The sequence below is a fragment of the Rattus norvegicus genome, chromosome 8, assembly GCF_036323735.1.
Source record: "Rattus norvegicus strain BN/NHsdMcwi chromosome 8, GRCr8, whole genome shotgun sequence".
NCBI lineage: Eukaryota > Metazoa > Chordata > Mammalia > Rodentia > Muridae > Rattus > Rattus norvegicus.
Genome location: NC_086026.1, coordinates 60,356,043 through 60,371,428, shown reverse-complemented (window position 1 = coordinate 60,371,428; position 15,386 = coordinate 60,356,043). Strand labels below are relative to the sequence as shown.

At 48.6% G+C, this 15,386-nt stretch overlaps 1 protein-coding gene across 7 annotated transcripts in view; it reads left to right on the top strand.

Annotated features, from left to right (window-relative positions):
- Positions 1-15,386, top strand: part of RGD1562811 — a 53,644-nt gene that overhangs the window by 10,852 nt on the left and 27,406 nt on the right. For 2 of the 7 annotated variants that reach the window (XM_063266331.1, XM_063266332.1), the window contains exons 2-10: positions 5,014-5,160; positions 10,466-11,148; positions 11,396-11,890; positions 12,547-12,708; positions 13,536-13,718; positions 14,131-14,236; positions 14,493-14,588; positions 14,703-14,862; positions 14,957-15,113. In XM_063266331.1, coding sequence (XP_063122401.1) covers positions 11,732-11,890; positions 12,547-12,708; positions 13,536-13,718; positions 14,131-14,236; positions 14,493-14,588; positions 14,703-14,862; positions 14,957-15,113 — 1,023 coding nt within the window. In that variant the 5' untranslated portion in view covers positions 5,014-5,160; positions 10,466-11,148; positions 11,396-11,731. The other 5 variants (XM_063266334.1, XM_039082363.2, XM_008766351.4 and 2 more) reach the window with 5 other exon arrangements.

Below are 15,386 nucleotides of genomic sequence, written 5' to 3'. Positions count from 1 at the left end.
GACACTGAAAAACACAGAGACGGTTAAATTGCTGTCCAGTATTTTGTGTGTGGTGTTGGTAGGAGTGCTGGGGGCTCACACACGCTAAGCAGGCATTCCTCCATGGAGGTATATCGCCAACTCTGTTACGCAAATTTTAAATAATATTTGATTTAAAGAAAACTCAAGACATGCCCCAGTAAGGGTTTATCTTTCCAGATGGAAGAATTACTTGGAGACATATTTGGAGACAAGAGAAAAATGCAGGCCAAATTTAACTGTAAACTGCTTTTACACTGCCTCAAAACATTCAACATTCTTCAGAAACTGAATCTTATTACCAGCACTATATCTGACTGCCCTAGAAATAATTCTAAAAGGCCTTGTGATTTCACCCAGTTAATTATATTCAGCCCAAGGTATAAACATGACAATGATTTATTTTAAATATCCTCTACATTTGCAGGGGAATGAAATTGGTTTTGAAATGTATAGTAGTATAGATGAAGAGAACTTGAAAATCATCCAATCTTATTTCCTTATTTTCAAATTGAAAAACTGAGGCATGAAGGCACGAGATGGTTTTTCCACGGTGGATTAGTAGTTGTGGCAGACTCAAGTTCATATATCCTAGCAATGTTTTTCCACACAGAAAAAGAGCTCTCCACCAAGGAAGAAACGAAGAGGCCAGGCAGCTCTCGGGTCCTGCAAGGCCAGCCTCTGAACTGTACATTCATTGACCTACCTCATCTGACTCTTACTCTACCAACCAACCTGAACCGGCTGCAACAGGATAAATGTCACTTGACAGCTCAGCGTTCAGACTCTCCCTGGTCACAGGACTCCCCAGTGAGACAGAGCTTGGAAAGGCTGACCCAGAGCTGCCCAGGCTCTCCTGGGGCTACCTAGTTCTGTCCAGAACTCTAGTACAATAAGCCCTCGAGGAACCAAAAGCCATCTCGGTTTCTTAAAGCAAACAGACCTGAGAGCAACAGGCTTCACAAGCAGGAGTTCCTCATGGGTGATTCCCTTTGCCAGAGTAGACCAGCACCATCTGGGGATGTGGCTGAGCCCCAGCAGCCCTGCCCTTGTCACCACTGGGTCAGAGGGAGTTCGAGGGCTCAGTCAGACAGACCTTAGAGGAGAAAAGTTCAAGGGCAAAGTGACAAAGAATCCAGGGCCTCTTTGCAATGGGTGGGAACTGGAGAATGCCCTCCAACACCATCTTGGGTGGGAAAGGGGGAAAGAACTCTTGTTTTCCCCAGAAGGCTGCACCCTGCCTGGGAAGCAGGCTGTACCCAGAAATGACACTTGAGGACCTGGCTCGAGGCCTGGAGTGCATATTGCTTAGGGGTTTTGTTTCCACTTTATAAATGGAGGGAGGCGAGGAAAGGAATTCTTTGGCTGAGTAACACAATACTTCTGAGTCCAGCCCACCAGGCTGGGCCCTGGGAAGAGCAAACAAGCTCCTTCCCTGTCTTAACAGGTTTGTGGACACACGGCTGGTTGCCACTCACTGCACTTGAGAAGCAGATGCTAGAGAAAGGGGAGAAGCAGATCTTTGATGCCCAGAGCTGGCCAGAGCCTGATAGGATCCCATCTACCCACCTCAGTGCTGGCTCGCCTCCCTTGCTGACCCAGCCTCAAAGCCAGGTCCTAGTCCAAGACCTATTCTTCTCTGGGACTTCCCAAATCCTTTCTTACCCTGGCCAGTGGATAGAAATGTCCATATGGCGCGTGTCTCACGAGCCAAGAACAAGCACTCAGACCACTTAACAAGATCTAAATGGTCAGACATAAAGAATAGCTACAAAGAATCACCGTTCCCATAGTGCTTTGCAGTGGGCGGGGATCTATCGCTACTATTTTCATTCCTGTAACAGCCAGCTAAGTCAGGCCTTATCTGCCCATTTTATAGATAGGAAGCAAGAGGTATCTACTGAAACAACTGCCAGGTCCTGAATTCACAACTGTTCACTTCCAAGCTCACCCCCGCATGCTCACTGCAAACCCGGCAGCCTGGTCTTTGTCCGTACTGGAGATGAACAAAAGTAACACTGGCTTTTCCTGCATCAGAAGTCATACCAACTCATGGCATTGCAGCCCAAGATGGTGACTAAATAAAAAGGCTTTCACCTGGCAGGCCTTAGCAGCCCGGTCTGACCCTTAATCAGGGCAGCCAGCCCAGCCACAGCCCATCCCTGGCAGGTGCCCTCTCGCCTCTCCTGCCTGCCCCGCCCATCCACACACTCCTGCCCAGAACCCTCCTCTCGATGTTTGTTTTGCTGAGAGTTTCCGTTGGCTCGCGTGTGGGTGTTTGTTGTATTTCTCCTGCAGATGGCAGACAGCGTGCCCTCCCCAGCATTACCCCACCCCAAGGGCTGTGTAGCAAGCAAGCGCCACAAGGCCGAACAAAAGCCTAGCAGGTGAACAGCCCCGTCTGCCGGCGCCTTTTATCCAACCCAAGTCACAGACAATATCTTTACAGAATTCTTTTCAACTCTGCCATCATCTGGAACTTTTTCTGCCTGGCGTTGGTCCTGCCGGAGCACAGCCCCCACCCCCCCCCAGCGCCCTCCACCCTTACAAAAACCAGCTGCTCCTCTGATGGGGCAAGGGACAGGACACTGGGTTCTAAGAAAGTGATTTCCTTCAGAGATCCCGATCACAGAAACTTCTGGCAAAGGCTGTACTGATCACTGAGCTGTGGAAAACAGAAGTGATTCCATTCCTCAGAACGCCTCAGCAGAAGGAGGGTGACCCTCAGCCTTTTAAAATCCTGAGAGAGTCCATCCTAGGCCAGGGACTCCCTGGGGAATGGGAATGTTTGAGATAATATGTCTCAGTCCATAGTATGGATGCTCTGACCTGGACCTAGTCTGCTCATTCGGAAGAACAGCCTCAGTCTGTCTGTCTGTCTGACTCCCTCCCCCCTCTTCCTTCCCCTCTGTTCCTTTCTATCTCCCTCTTTTTTTCTCTCTATCTTCCTCTCTCCCTCTCCAGACTAATCCCTAGCCAAGGAACCAACTCAACTACCTTAAGAGACCAAGGTCCGAGAACATCGGATGTCCTTAGCACCCATGCCTGAGATTGGAGTCACAACTAGGACCTCCCATAATCACCCCTGCTTCCCAGTCAACTACCTGTCTCCGTGGCTCTACCAAGTCCCCTGTGTTGATAGTTGCTAGTTTATAGCTGAGTTGGTAAGACCTAGTCAGCCTTGTAGGGCTTTCTGATCCGTTCAATGGCCTTTCGTGGCTTGAGTAACAGGTCCTGTAGGTAAGAAACTAAACTCACTCTACCAACTTCTCTCTGTTCTCATCCCCACGGGACCTCAGGGATACCCGTTGTCCCCAACAGAGAAATCTAATGGCCATGACTGCTGATCCTGCTGGCCAATTCCGTGGCTCCCTTCAAAATGGGGCTTGGAGATAGATGTCCAAGCCAACCCTGTTGGCAGGCTGGGAAGCCGCTGCCCCTCAGCAGAAGAGGCACCCAACAGGCGGAACACAGAACTCTCCAGGAGCCCCCCAATGGCAGTTTTGTAGAGGCTGACACAGGCTCCTACAATCCCTAAGTCCAAGATTCTTCTACTCCGGTTTGCCACTTCTAACACAAAATCGAGAACTTGACTGGTAATGTACACAAACTCCCGTGTGTCCAGAGTCCCGACACAGTGTAACCCAGGTCAGGGCCAGCCCACATCCTATCTCTGGCTCCTATGACACCTTTACTCTTTGCATATGACTTCTAAACTTTCAAAGCCTGGCTCTGAGTGTTTCTATTTCTGTGAAACCTCCGGACCCTTCAGTGAGTCCTAGTTAAGAAGTTGGTCATTCTTCCAGGGCTTACTAAATCCTACCGGGCGTTTTAATAATTTCTGGATTCCAGGAGTGTCTCGCTCATCTCTGTTCCCAGAGATCTCTCATTACCGCCTCTCCCAGCACCTAATACTCTACATTGCCAAGAATGAGCATTGAACAAATACTTCCTTGATCAATATATTGGCTACTAGGGATTCGAAGTCAGACACCCAGAGAAATGGAAACAGGGAAAGCAAAACATGCCCCCCCACCTTTTTGGAGACCACACACATCCCTCTAAATTTCAAAAGAGAAAATACCAAAGAACGCTATAGGAGATGTGGGCAAGAGGATATGAGACCCTTACTGGACATCCTCACTGGACGGTGCCATGAATTTCCAGTTACACTTTCACAGTGCCCCCTTTGTCCCTAACTTCTAGTGATCCATCAGAAACTGGTTAATATGTTAAGCATAATTTTGAATCCCCCAAACCCATGAACCTGAGGAGATGTAGACTTCCCCACTTGATGTGCTCCATACAGCCTGATAAATGTGTGTGACTGCCCCTGCTGCACGCTCCCCCTGGCCATGCAGCTAAGCCTCTGTGGTCAGGACCCCAGAGAGGCCTCTCCAAGATTTGCATATAATCACACAATGCCAGGCACAACAAAGCCACTCAATACAGGAGAGTCTTCTCAGCTGAGTTTAAGGTTTAATCTCCTTAATACAAAAGTTTCTGCTTTGCTTTGCAGGGTTCTGGGACTCTTGCTAATGATGCTAAACAAATAATCACCATTTATCCACACCACCCCCTTCCCTCCCTGAGGTTTTACCCAGTGCCCCTTGCTGTTGTGGTTTACGGGCCAAGCCTGCACCTGCGCTGTGTGTGAGATCATTTGGACATCCAGCGGGGCTCTTTAAAAACAGCCAGGCATCAGAAGAGCAGCTAGAGCCAGGGAGAAGGCACCACCAGTCCTGGCACTGCCACAGACAGACCCTCTAGGCTGCCCATCACAGTTGTAGACCCTGCAAGAAACACTTGGGAAACACCTTCAGATCCTCCTCCCAAAATCCAGCTCCTTCTTTAAGAGTGGAGCTGATCTTCCTCTTCCTGTGACTACCCTTTCTCCCCATGCTTCCCCTCCCAAACTCTTCCCTTCCGTTCCTGCACAATGATTCCTGTATCTGAGTGTTATTTCTAAGTCAGCTTTCCTGTTTGCTCCTGTAGGCCTCACCAGGTGAGTCAGGGCACCCTAAAATGACAGCCTCCAGGACCAACATGCTCAGCACGTTCTGTCTTCACTCCAGTTGCTTGGTCAGGCTGCTTTCAGAATGAACCAAGATTCCCTGTCTCTTGCCTTGAATTTGGATGCTGGTAGGTACCCTCAGGCTTTTGGTTTGGGTCGGGTGGCCTGAATATTGGCTATCTATTTATATCCTAGCAGGCATCAAACAACAACCCTTTCTTATGTCTCATCATGTTGTAGTGCAGAAATCTGATCAGGGCTCACCTGGGCCAGCCTTTTTCTATATTTCATTGATGAGGGTTACCCTGTGACCTTCAATTGATGAACGGACAAACCTAAGAGCCTGAAAGTGTCTCCTATTCATGGCTTCCAAATTAATAGGGACAGCTAAACTCTTGTCTCAGCTAGGAACCCTCTCGAGCATGACGGTCTCCAGACAATAAGGGTCTTTTACACAGTATATTAAGGCCCCCAGAGAGAGTAGTCACAAGAACTGTACAGAGGCTACAAGTTGTTAGAAATCCCAGAATCTCACTTCGTAGGTCACTGAAAACATCTTCTAAAGTTCTCAGGGGCACTAGCCCTAAAAACAGTGCAGGGCACTGCATAGCCTAGCCTTGTAAATATAAATTACTGTTACCAATCTTCATGTATGTGCTAGGCATGGTATTGTTGTCATACTTTTCCCAAAGAATCAAACTAACATCCAACCTACCCTTGCTCTGGCCTAGTACAGCATCCCTAGTTGAACCAGTGCCCAGCCTGCCTCTTATCTCCTCAGCTGCCCCAAGACCTTGGCTTTCTCTTCACTGTTATAAGACCCCAAAATCACCTTTTTACTACTTATTTGAGGATGGCTTTAGACTGGGAGATTAAAAAAAATTGACTTGAATCAATTCAGGATGGACACACAGATACTGACACAAGGTAGACAGTTGGTCTAGACTTGAAGTCCCAGGACTTTCCTAAATGGCTCTAGTCGCATGTCTCTCCTGTTATCAAGGGTTGCCACAGTGTCACTCTCAGGTTGACTGAACTGTAGAGACAGGATTACCGGGGGGCAGAGCACTCTGTATCACTGGGTACTGAGTCCCATGAGCACCTAGCAACACTTCAGCAGACAGGTTTCAGCAGACTCAAGCCAGCGGCATGCTCCCTGGCTCCAGTCTGGGAATGGCAGTTGTCTGGCAGGGAGGTCCCTGCTCTCCAAGTGGGGACACCGTGCAGAAGCTAGAAAGTGTCATATGATCAGGGTTCAGAAATCCCAGAATCTTACTTTGTCGGTCATTAATCATTGAAGACATCTTTCTCACATGTCGGGGACATAAGACCTTTTTTTTCTCTTTTTTTCTTCATAATTATGTTTTGAATCTTATTATGAAGTATTTAAGCCACGCCAGAAAAAAAGGAATAAAGAAGATAATAACAAACTGCCATGTGCCCAAATCTAACTTAAATAAGTGAGTTCTAAGTGAATTTCTCAGGCTCGGGGGAGTTGAGAGGAGAGTCGGGTCTGCCCAACTTCATGAGGGAAGAAAGAAGCCCTGGTGGGAAAGAGAGAATCCACCTCAGCATCGATGGTGACTGCTCTCGTCATCGAGGGAGCATGGTGGGGTGCTACAGCTTAGAGGGATGTCCTAAACTGAAAAACAGGATGTGGAGACCACAGCATGATCTTTCTGGCTCAGAGACTCCCCAGATGGCATAGTCCAAATTAGTCACTAGCTCCTTCGGGATTCCCAGGCCTTGAGGAATCCTGTCCCTGCATCTGGGCTAGTCATGTGTACCCATTTCCCGCCTCGACTGTGAACTCCACTTCACTGCCTTTATCTCATAAGTGCTTGTACAGACTCGGGACTCTGCTGTTGAGTTGAAGGAGTGATTTAATCTTTGAAACCTCCATAATTAATGGTCTGGGGACAGAAGAGTTAATAGAAAGGGGAAGGAAAGGTGGGGTAAAAACTAAGAGACCAATGCAGACCCATCAACCAGACCCCTGAATGTGAACCAATGTCCTTAAAGGGAGCCCAAGCTCCTTGGGGAGATGGCTGATTGGATGAATGGCTATGGCAGGAAATAGACAAGAGGAGCTTGAGATCTTGTGATGCCAAAAAAAGTAAGGAGGTGCATACGCACGAGAGATAGGGGGAGGAGGGCAAACACACACACACACACACACACACACACACACATATACACACACACCACACATCACACACAGACACACACATACACAGACACACCACATACAGACACACACACACATACACAAAGACACATAGACACACAGACACACAGATACACACAGAGACACACAGACACACACACCACACACAGACACACACATACAGACACACACACCATACACAGACACACACAGAGACACACAGATACACACACACACACACACAGAGAGAAAGACACACAGACACACAGATACACACAGACACAGACACACAGACACACACACCATACACAGACATACACACCACACACAGACACACACACCATACACAGACACACACACCACACACAGACACACAGACACATACACAGACACACCACACACCACACACCACACACACACACACAGACACACACACACACACATGACACACACACACCACACACAGACACACACAGACACGTACACAACACACACACACCATACACAGACACACACCACACACAGACACACACACCACACACACCACACACAGATACACAGACACACACATGACACACACACCACACACACACAGACACATACACCACACAAACACACACCACACACACCATACACAGACACACACACCACACCCAGACACACAGACACACACACCACACACAGACACACAGACACACACACCATACACAGACACACACACCATACACAGACACACACACAGACACATACACCACACACACACACCATACACAGACACACACCACACACAGACACACAGACACACACACCACACACAGACACACAGACACACACATGACACACACACACAGACACATACACCACACAAACACACACCATACACAGACACACAGACACACACCACACACAGACACACACACACACAGACACACACACCACACACAGACACACACACACCACACACAGACACACACACCACACACAAACACAGACACAGACACACAGACACACAGACACACAGACAGACACACACACACACACACACACACACACTGTGGAGTGGGTCAAATGAACGCTCTAGCCAACTGAAAGAGTTTTTAGTGGTCAACATGGATCATTTTGAAGAAACAAGAAGAAGAAGTGCCTTTCAGTTGAAAGTATTAAATGACTAAAGAAGAAACAAACCTTACACATAGATTCCCAAACAACTTAGACATGCTCTCCCTCCGAGAGTTGGAACAAAGCTCTCCACTCAGAGGCTCCTTCTCTTCCAGCAAGTACAGTATGGCCAGGGAGGAGTTTCAGTGAGATAGCCGAACAGTCAGCTGGCCAAAGGCAGCACAGGAACTGTTCTGCTGTGTTCATAGCGTGTGCCTTTGTTGCATTATAAAGGAAACCACTTTATTGCAGGGTCTTCTAAAAAATAAAACATCACTCCAGACCAACAACTATAGAGATTTCTAAGAAATCCTAGCTAAGGCCCATTTTACAGAGTATTTCTTGAGATTGTCAAAAGTAAGGAAACTCTTGAGAAATTTTCACAGTTACAGGGAGGCAGGGACATGACTAATATCACGTGTGACCCTGGAATAGACAAGGTGGTATAAACCAAGTGTGGCCATTAGCTAAAGCGCTCGTCCAGCAGCTATAACTACTGGGAGTGGGGCACATGGGAACTCTGAGTGTTTCCGTAAATCTAAAATTGTCCTTTAGAAACTAATCTTATCGAAATACATGCTTGGCGTCATATTCCAGGAAAAACTTAACTACAAAAGCAAAGGAAAGAATATGTGTGTCTCGGTGACTTCCAGGATCACGAAGTTCAGAAGTCCCCAGCCTGTGGAGCTACTGTAGATCCACGGGAAATCAAAGCTGAGGGAGACAACCCAAAACACCGCCAGAAACAAACCGTAGCGTTAGAAAATGGCAGAAATGATAATTGGAAGCCAGGCACTTAAAATTGGTGCAGGATTCGAATCCCAGCACTCGGGAGTCTGAGGCAGGGGGATCTCTGAGTTGCAGGCCTGCCTGGTCTACAGAATGAGTTCCCAGGCAGACAAGGCTACACAGAGAAACCCTGTCTCAAAAAAAAAAACAAAAAAACAAAAAAACAAAAAAACAAAAAAACAAAAAAACAAAAAAAAAAAACAAGCAACGAACACAATAGGAAGGAAGGAAGAATAGAGGACAGACAGACAGACAGACAGACAGACAGACAGACAGACAGACAGACAGAAGTAAGTGATAGTTGGAACAAGAGGAGACACGGTAGGCCTGGCAGTGACCAGCTATCAGACAACTTGGACAAAACGACAGGTCCAGTACTAAACCCCCTTAGGAGTTTGACGCTAGAGAAGGACCACATGACACAGTTGAGTCTGCAAAACAGGGCTGGGAGGGTGGAGTAAAAGCCAGGATGAGTTAGTGTGACCACCTCTGAATGCACTCAAAAGAGTATCTGCTTAAACATTTAAAGGACACACACACACACACACACACACACACACACACACACACACACACACACACCCCTACACCCCACGGCTTCTTCCATGCCGAGCTCACGGATTCCTGCAAGCTCACAGTGCCACCTACTGGTAAGACAAAAGCAGGATGGGTGAGCCGCTCCGCTGAAAAGCAGCTGAAAGGAGTCAGGTGCCTATCCGGGGACACTCACAGACTGGGGGGCTCTGCAAAGCAGTGACTCTACAGGAAGCTATCAGCCTGGGTGACAGTGACCACTTGTTCCCAGTAACCTAAATTCCCCGCTCAAATGTGTCTCTGCAAGGAACCTTTCCTTCTCTACTTCTTAATTAGCTTTCCAGCCCTGACTGCAAAAGAGCATCCAACGATCAACCCTTCTGAGCTTCTGGGACATTCTCTTAAATATCGCCATGCCCAGAAAGAAGCCTGGAAAATAGATAACGTACTAGATATATCTTCTGATAGAAAGACCAAAACTGGTTAAGTGAGTGGAATTCCCTCAAACTGGGGTCACTTCTCTGGGTGTCAAGGGGCAGATCTCTTCTTAAAAGCAATCAATCATTCAAAGGGAACATTGATGAATAGCACAGAGCAAATCAAACCAGATACTCATTTCTTCTTCCTCCTCCTCCCCTCTTTCCTCCTCCTTCTCCTCACCCCCCCCCCTTTTTTTTTAAATTAGGCCTCACTGCAACATGATATATTGACTTTTTCTGAAGGCTTCTGAGCAACCATACATCACACAAGAGCACTGAACCTGATCTGGGTTTATGTTTCTCCAGATACTTGTGGACTTGTGGGGACCAGTGATTTTCACAACAGCCATGAAGAAAGCTGGCAGTATCACCCACTATCACTTTTATAAGCGATAAAGCAATGAATCATTCTACTCTCGAAAGCCTGCTTTTCTCAAAAGTATCCACTGAGTGTCTTCTCTGGGGTATCATCACCTGGTTGCACCAGGGACTCTGGCTGCTTTGCGGTTTCTCGTGATTTCCTGTATGCATGGTCTAGGAGCACTTGACTGCTGTCACCGATCTGTTAAAACTGGATTTCAGTCCAGAATGGGGCTCCGACTTTTTCACTGTAAATGAGGGCGAGAGAACTAGATGGCTCCCTAGGGGTTTCTGAGTGTGTGCTGCATTCTGTGCTGTGCAGCAGAGGCAGAAACTCTAATCCCTCAACATAGCTCCTGTGGGCTTTGCACACCGAATGCTTAAAGGAGGCTGACTACTTGGCCTTGTGAAAGGAAAGTGCTGGAACGACCCTTGTCTTCACTGTGCCTGATCATAAGCACGCTGCTTCACGTAGCTCTGGGAGGAAAGGTGGAGAGAAAGAGAAAAGGATCCGTGGACCTGCCCTGTCTGGCCAAGGCTGCCCAGGGGACCATATCTCAGTTTCATCTTCATGAATTATTCAGTGACTGACAGCTATCGGAGGCAGACGCTGTCCGTCCTGAGCCCAGGTCACTCTGTGCTTCTGTTGAGCACCCTGACCTTGTCTTCTCCTCATGCCCATCACTCTGTCTGTCACACTGCTTCCCCTACCTCTCCACCTCTGCCTGAAACCTTCCTTGGTGCCTCGCCTCCCCCACCCCCACATCTGCTTTGCCCTCTGCTGCTGTTACCCCTGCCCAGAAGATGAAGGTTCTCTTCTCGGGGACCCTCCCAGAGGTACCGATCCTCATAGCTGTCTTCTGCTTCATCCTCCAGAGCCCCACATGCCTGGTCATAGAGCATCCTCAGGACTGTCAGGGTGAGATTGCCTGTGCAAAAGCAGAGCTGGACCCACCGGGATGCCCAGAGTATAGAGGCTTAAATTTGTACAGAGGAGTTTGGGTGTAAAATTGAGGAGAGGGGAGAGCTGTGAGGGGAGCTAATGACTCTACAAGATATCTGGACTTGTTGGGGAAGAGGAGCCCTGGGAAATCACAGGGACCAATAGCTCTTGGGTGTTAACTTTTCCTGCCACCCCCACCCGACCCCATAGGTAGGTCCTGCTCTAGGGCGACACCTGCCCCTTGTCCCCCTGGAACCTTCCTCTCTGGAATGGGTCCCCACACTACCCCTGTCTGCCACCTCTGCCCTTCGGAGTTCTTCAACCCCTGGCATGGCCAGAATGCTTGTTTCCCATGCGGCTCTGAGGCCACCCAGCCAAAGGAGGGCAAGGACACCTGTGTCTGCCAAAAGCCTGGACGAGTTTTCCAGGTATGTCCTCTAGCAGTGGGACCAGGGGCAGGCTGCATTTCCAGGGCTGTCTCGTTCCCACCTTAGCTCAGGTGTAACCTGACCAATGGAGGCTTGGGTTTCCAAAGGACTTGGGAGAAAGGTTGTAAGGTACAGGGTTAAATGTGAATTTCAGGTAAATAGTGGATAGTGTTCTAGTGTCTCATGGGACTAATAAAAAGCATCCACCATACATCAGAAATTTGATTTTAACTGGTTGCTCTGTGAGGTTAGTTAGTTGGATAGTAAGTTAGTTAGTTAGTTAGTTAGTTAGTTAGTTAGTTAATTTGCTAAACATAGTTACCTTCCTGGAAGGAAATGTCATTAGCTACCACGATCGCTCAAAACATGCCTTCGCCCAAGCCCTTCCAACCTGAATTTTTCCTATTAACCAGCAAATGTGCTTGTAAGCCCTTCCAGTACCGAAACCCTCCTGTCTTCTTAACTAAAACGATAGGATACCAGTAACCGTGCCCCCACGCCACTCCAACCTGTGTTTGCTCGCTTCACCTCTCCTGCCCTCTCTTCTGGTACATCTCAGAAATGTTCACACCCTAAGGGCCATGAGTGACCCATCACTACCAAGTACTAACCAGCCAACCTGAGATGGGATTCCTCCCACACGTCCTTACTTTCAGCCCAGTGATGGTCAGTGCCCTTGCCTCCCCGGCCATGAAGACATTGGTGAACCAGTGGGCTGTGTCCAGAGGGAACATGAGATCTGCAGGAATGGAGCCACTTGGAACCAGGAGGGGATATGTCTGACCAAAGAGCAATGGGACGACCACTGTGCCCAGGAGGTAGGGGCTGCTCATAGATTATTTATTGGTGGTGGTGATGGGGGGCAGCAGTGGTGGACTCTGAGGGGAGTGGCAGCAGTGGTGCATGGCCACAGTGGCACCCCTCACTACCCACCTCAACGTTATGGGTTCTTAGATGAAAGATACTCTCTCTCTCTCTCTCTCTCTCTCTCTCTCTCTCTCTCTCTCTCTTATATTTTAATATGCCTTAAACAGCTTAATGGTTGGGCCACTTCCAAATCTCCACATGGCTAACACATTCCCCTTCGATATTCCTGAGTTATTACTTACTAAAACCTGTTTGAGTGCCCTAGACCAGACCTGCAACCCTCTTTGACTGAGTTCCCCAGCACTTACATGACGGCTTTGTTCTCTGTCTGGCACACCTTGAACATGGTCTCTACTCCTTTCTCGGCATGGTGGTTATCTCTCTTCTTACTCCTTCCTAAGTTCCTTGCCCAGGAATCCTAAAGTCCCACTTCTGTCTCTGTCCCCAGCCATTGGCCGCTGGCAGCTTTGTCTACCAGTCAAAACTAACTGGGGGCAGGTTCCCTCAGTGTCTTATGTGCAGACGTGAGGATTCTCATGCAATTTGGGGGACCAAATTAACAGAATAAGTAGTATTAGACCAAATCCACAGCACACCTTTTCCTCCTACACCTCCTTGCTACTGTTCCAAGCCCAATCTGGATCGTTCTACCAGGCCCTCCCTGGAAATAGAGAAGGCTGTACTCTGTGGTCTGACATAGTTCATATAAAAAACTGAAGACCCGTAAGGAGTCCCTCCTCCAGGGAAGGATCCCTAAGAAGCCAGAATCTTTGCTCAGGTTTGTCCCACACCGGGAGAGGCTCATGGCTATGACCCACACCTGGGGCTCTGCTTGTGCTGGGGACAACAACCGAGTGGAATGTGTGGAACCCTCTGCTCAGGAGAGCAGAGACACATCCTGCAGCTCAGCTGTGCTCAGGGCATCCCACGAATCGCCATCCCTGAAGGCACTGGAAGTCAGGTACGCTGTCCTGACATTGTCATAGTGCGACTAACTGCCCCCAGAGATGGACTGTGTGGGGTGACTGTGCAGGAACAGTCCCAGAGGCCACTGTACCAGCTCACATCATGTTGCAACCTGCCCTATATTTAAGATTCCAAAGCAAGAGAAAGGGCCCTTTGGACAGTTTTATTTCCTCTCATAACCTCATTAAAGATGAAGCAGGCCTTGTGTATGCTAAGGAGATACATGTCTGGGAGAACATGATCCAAGGCTGTTTCTAATCAAGGATTTCTTAGATCTACTATGACACCACTTCCCTCCATCCCTCCAAATGCCCCAGGAGACTCTCCACGCCTTCCTACCAACCCTCTTGGTGTCTTCAGGAAAGAGCTAATGTCCCTGTCTAAAACCCTCACACCCTCATCCCTAGGAATTTTACCTCTTGGACAAGCCTTCCTCACCACGTGCCGTGGGTCATCCCTGCAACTTGGACCAAGGGACAAAGTCTGTGCCTCTGTATGTGATCAAGGTGAATGGTAAGAGAGTTCAATGGGTAGAGGCCATGGGGACACCATGACCCAGTACTACACACATGTAAACCTAATATTTTGCATGTTTGCATACTCTGCCCTCTTGCAGAAGTTGGGGAGTGGTGGGCAACACTTAACTAAGGTTTCCCTGAGAACTGCAAATGAACCTTGGTACCTCCATGTTTTAGAGGGTAGACTCTTAGTGGTAGGAAAGGGTCTCACCCCAGTGCCCACTGGGTCAAAGTTTTCTGTCTTGGCCTAGAGCATGGCTTCCAGGGTCTGATCAGACCAGGCCCTGAGCTTCTGCACCTACTGGGCCTGCCTCTCGTGGATCTGAAGCATTCAGACCAGGGGCCAGGTGAGTCTCTCAGCCTCACTGTAGGCTCTCCTCCCCCTCCTTGCCCTATCCCAGGCTATAGTTCAGGGTCATCTGAAAGTGTCTGCTGAGTCTCATGCTCAGAATCCTCCCTAGGGAACTTAACAGATGAACATCAGATCTACCCTTGGTCACCGGGTCTCAATTCCACATACTCGGGAGACGTGTTGGGTATCCAGAACCCTATAGTGTGCCTCCAAACCAATGATACACTGGCTTTCCTGGTGTCTCGTGAGCATTACCCAGTATATGACCTGTGAGTACCCAGAGTATCACGGCCCTATACCACAAAGGACACACATCTGGCACTACCTGCGAAAGGTAACATGCCCCACTCTCTCCATGCCCAGGGGCCACTTCTACAACACATTGCAGCAGTTTGACTGGGGGCGCTTCCGGGCCCTGGCTGAGGAGTCCCAGCTCTCTGAGCAAAGCCTCTTCCTGCAGCAATTCCAGCTGCCTGGAGTCTACGTCTTCTATCTGAGTAGCAACCGGCACCGGAAGATGGTTAGTGTATAACAGTCTGCCTCATCTAAGACTTCGTCTAAGACCATTTTCCCTCAAAAAACAAAACAAAACAAAAAACAATGGCAGAGAGGGACGATCTAGCATAATCAAACGTTCAGGCTCTCATAACCCTAAGAGACGGTCTGGGGTTCGCCGAGGTTCCCATCATAGTAGCCCAACACATGATGTGTTAGGAGGAGTGATCTGTGAGGATGAATGCTCAGTGTGTGTGAGCATAGTACACTGCCTGGTTTAGGCCCTTTGCTTGTCTCT